This window comes from Propithecus coquereli, unplaced genomic scaffold (genome assembly GCF_000956105.1).
Source record: "Propithecus coquereli isolate 6110/MARCELLA unplaced genomic scaffold, Pcoq_1.0 Scaffold7, whole genome shotgun sequence".
Classification (NCBI taxonomy): domain Eukaryota; kingdom Metazoa; phylum Chordata; class Mammalia; order Primates; family Indriidae; genus Propithecus; species Propithecus coquereli.
Genome location: NW_012153062.1, coordinates 6,080,048 through 6,084,699, shown reverse-complemented (window position 1 = coordinate 6,084,699; position 4,652 = coordinate 6,080,048). Strand labels below are relative to the sequence as shown.

At 34.0% G+C, this 4,652-nt stretch overlaps 1 protein-coding gene across 1 annotated transcript in view; it reads left to right on the top strand.

Moving 5' to 3' along the window:
- The window catches only part of CCDC18 (coiled-coil domain containing 18), a 166,668-nt gene that overhangs the window by 81,037 nt on the left and 80,979 nt on the right, over nucleotides 1-4,652 (top strand). The window contains exons 21-22 of the mRNA XM_012661015.1: nucleotides 40-253; nucleotides 4,357-4,456. Coding sequence (XP_012516469.1) covers nucleotides 40-253; nucleotides 4,357-4,456 — 314 coding nt within the window. The remainder of the gene's footprint in view (nucleotides 1-39; nucleotides 254-4,356; nucleotides 4,457-4,652) is intronic.

Genomic DNA, 4,652 nt, shown 5'->3' with positions numbered 1-4,652 from the left:
TTTATATATAGTTCTAAAATTATTCTCCCCTCTTAATAGTGAAGGAGTTAGAAAAGTTACAGCACCATACTGAAACTGAACTAACAGAAGCCTTACAGAAACGGAAAGCACTAGAGACTGAACTACAGAATGCTCATGGAGAATTAAAAAGTACTTTAAGACAACTCCAGGAATTGAGAGATGTACTACAGAAGGCTCAGTTATCATTAGAGGAAAAATACACTACTATAAAGGACCTCACAGCTGAACTTAGGTGAGTTAAATAATAAGAAATGATAATCACAACTATAGATATTTCCCTTTACTACTTTGCGTCCTTGGGTCATATAATAAAATTTATTGTTGAATTCTAGATGTCTAAACTTCTCAACTGCCTTTGGCTCACTGTGGCTCATCCTAGTCAGCCCATCCCATGCTTCATCTAACTAATTCATCTATTGCTACTGGCTGCCAAAATTTCCATCCTCAGTCTTTGGACCATTTTATACTGGCTATAGTAGTAAAAAAAAGATTGGACAAGTGTATAGCAGTGGCTAATAGCAAAAAAATTAATAATAATATTGTTCTTTGTATTAAACCCTTATTTTATGCCCGGTCTATGCCAGAGATTTCACATGTGATCTCTCACTCATTTCCTTACAGCAAACCTATCAGATATATTTTATTACCTTTTTATAGTTGAGAAAACTGAAACTTGAGAAAATTAAGTAAAATGCCCAAAGACATATTAATACAAGTAGTAGGGTCTAAAGAAGGGAGTTAAATACAAGTCTGTCCAACTCAAATGTCTGGGTTCTTAGATTAGCACCGACAGCATAAAATGCCATACCAGCACACAATGCTATGCCAGTACACATCTATAGTGAACAGAGGTGGAGAGCCAGACCAGAGCCAAAGGATGAGGAATTTAGATTTAGAAAAGGAAAATAGAGTTACAAATAAGGATGTAAAAATGTGAAATAAAAGAACAGGACAAAGAGCAGCAAGATGACCGAGAACCTTAATGTTGTACCCCGGGATTCATGTTATTCTCTCTCCACAGACTAGTCCTTTGTACATTTCATGTAGTTTTAAATACTTGTCATCTTAGTTGGATATTTTTAAGAGGTATCTCAAACATGGCCAAAACAGAGCTCATTTATTTCCTCATAATCCTGCCCTTCCCCTATCTCAGTATCATACAATTGCTCAAACCAAAAATCAGCAAGATTATTCTCATCTCTTTCTGTCTCTTTTAAAATCCCATCTATTAGCAAGTCATGCCAACTTTATTCTCAAAACATATTCTGAAATCCGTTGATTTCCTGGCCTTTTTTCTGTTACCACCTTGGCACAAGCCATCGTCATCTCTCACCTGGTCTATTGCTGTGGCTTTCTAACTGGTCTCCTTGCTTATAAAACCCCCCTCTACAATCTATTCTCCACGAAATAGATTTATGTTTATGATTTAAAACATAAGTCAGATCATATTGCTTCTAATGGCTTCTGAAAACATTGAGAATAAAATGCAAACTCCTTTGGAAATGAAAATCAAAACTACATTGAGATACTACTTGACACCCACTGGGATGGTCATTTAAAAAAAGAAAAAACAAACCAGGCCAACATGGTGGCTCATACTTGTAATCTCAGCATTTTGGGAGGCCCAGGTGGGAAGATTGCTTGAAGCCAGGAGTTTGAGACCAGCGTGAGCAACATAGCGAGACCCTGTCTCTACAAAAAATTAAAAAAAAAAATTAATTAGGTGTGGTAGTGCACCCATAGTCCCAGCTACTTGGAAGGCTGAGGTAGGAGGATCACTTGAGCCCAGGAGTTCAAGGTTATCGTGAGCTATGATCACACCACTGCACTCTATCTAACCTGGGTGACAGAGTTAGACACTGTTTCTAAACCAAAAATAAAAAAAAAAAGAAAGCAAGAAAAACATTAGAAAATAACAAATGTTGGCAAATGTGGGGAGAAATTGGAACCCTTACACATTGCTGGAGGGAACCTAAAATGATGCAGTCATGTTGGAAAACAGTTTGGCATTCCTAAATTGAACATAGAATTACCATACTACCTAGTAATTACACTCCTAGTTATATAACCAAAGGATTGAAAACAAGTATTCAAACAAAAATTGTACATAAATGTTTTTAGCAGCTCTATTTATAATAGCCAAAAAAGTGAAAATAACCTAAATGTCCATCAACAGATGAATGGATAAACAAAATATGGTATATACATATAAGGAATATTATACAGTTATAAATAGGGATAAAATGGTGATACATGCTACAATGTGAATAAACCTGGAAAACATGCTAGGTGAAAGAAACTAGACACATGTTACATAATTCCATTTATATGAACTATTCAGAACTGTCAAATCCATAGAGACAGAAAGCAGATTAGGGATTGCCGTAGACTGGGGGGAAGGGAGAATGGAATGTAACTACTATAACTGGTAATGGGTATGAGCTTTCCTTTTGGGATGATGAAAAAAGCACTATACATAGATAGTGGTGATCTTTTTCCTTTGATAAATTGCAGTACAACATTATGAATATACTTAATGCCACTGAGTTATATACTTTAAAATGGTTAAAATGATAAATTTTATGTTATATATATTTTACCACACTTAAAAAAAATCTAAGCTCCTTATCCTAGAATACAAAGCCCTGTATGATTAGGTTCCTGCCTACTTCTCTGGCCTCATTTCATACCACTCTCCTTGCTCCTGGCTTTTTTAATTGTACTTAAAATTTATCAAGTTTGTTTCTACCTTTGGACTTTGCCCATAGATGTTTCTTTTGACTGGAATAATCATTCTGTGGCCAGCTTCTTCTTGCCCTTCACGTTGCCTCAGAGGAACCTTCCATGACTACCCACCCTAAAGTAATTTAATGCTCTAACATAGCACTTAATATAATAATATTTTTCTTTTTTAGTTATTATTTATAGTCTATCTTTTCTCCTGGACCTATTACAATGTAAACTCTGTGAGATCAGATTATCTATATTGTTTACTATTAAATCCACAGCATTTAGGACTCTGGCATATAGTAGGAAGCATCCAATAAATATTTGCTAAATCAATGTTAAGTAAATGAATCCATGGAAGAAATAAACAGTGAAATCTTAAGTTCTATATATTAGATGAATTTTGAAAGCTCAGCTATTTGCGTAGACAGAAGTTAGAATTTTCTTTAGAATTAATTTCATATTATTTTTAGAATATTTGTTTTAGACTTATAACTCTTGAGACTTTTAGAAGAATATTGAACAGCTCATTAAAGAAGTTCAGAATCTTCCTTTAAAAATTCAGTACCTTTATCAATATTGTTTCATATTTCAAATTGGAAAATCATATGAAGATTTTCAAAATCAATACTTTCAGTCTTTGTCATATCAGAGCTTAAGAGTTTCAAATTAAAATTCTCTGATCATAAGCATCAGAGTGGTAGAAGCCTTAAAATTAGGTCAATATTAAGCATTTTTATAATATAAAGTTAGGGTTTTAGGAGGGCTAGAATTTATTTAAAATATTTTAAAAAGATTTTTATATTAGACTTTAATAATTATATGTAAGGTGTTATTTTGAGTAAAATTCCCACGAGAAATACTATGGTCATTGACTGAACTATGACTATCAGGGATACAAATCTTGAGATAAATGCTTCATTCAATAGTAATAAAGTCACAGCTGTTACATGTAAAAGACTTTCAATCTCTTGATCTATGTATGAAAAAATGTGGATATGTATTTTTTAAAATTCTTATACTGATTCAATCTTAACATCCGAGTAGTGCTTTAACAGTTAGCTTAAATTATAATACTACAGTTTGAGTTAACTTCTACCTTTTTAAAACACTCTATTAAAGTAATTGTATTGGCTGGGCATGGTGGCTCATACCTGTAATCCCAGCACTTTGGGAGGCCTAGGCGGGAGGATCACTTAAGGCCAGGAGTTCAAGACCAGCCTGGGCAACTTAGTGAGACCGCATCTCTACAAAAAAATTTTTTAATTAGCCCAGTATGGTGGTGCATGCCTATAGTCCTAGCTACTGGGGAGGATGAGGCGGGAGGATCAGTTTAGCCCAGGAGTTTACAGTGAGCTACCATTAGGTGATTGCACTCCAGCCTGGGCAGAAGAGCGAGACCCTGTCTCTAAAAATAGATAGACAGACAGTTAGTTAGTTAGCATTGATGTCAATAATTTTCTTTATACATTATTCCTTTCAATCTGAGTTAGTTATATATATCCTATTGCTTTTAATTTATAGAAAAGGTAACCAGGTTGGCCTAACTTTTAAAAACTATTATATTTCTACTCTCTGCTTTGACCTTTTTCCTTTGATCAATTGCAGAGAATGCAAGATGGAGATTGAAGATAAAAAGCAAGAGCTCCTTGAAATGGATCAGGCACTTAAGGAGAGAAATTGGGAGCTAAAGCAAAGAGCAGCTCAGGTCGATTTCCTTATTTATATTTTAATGAAATTTTCTGTTATGACACAATCACACAAGATTTCAGAGGTTACCAGTTTTTTGTTAAATGGACATTTTTATAGCATTTTTTTCTCTGCACATAAGATTTATTAAATTAGAAATATGTCATCTCTTGTTATCTTGATATTTACAAATCTTTATATCTTTATATTTTACG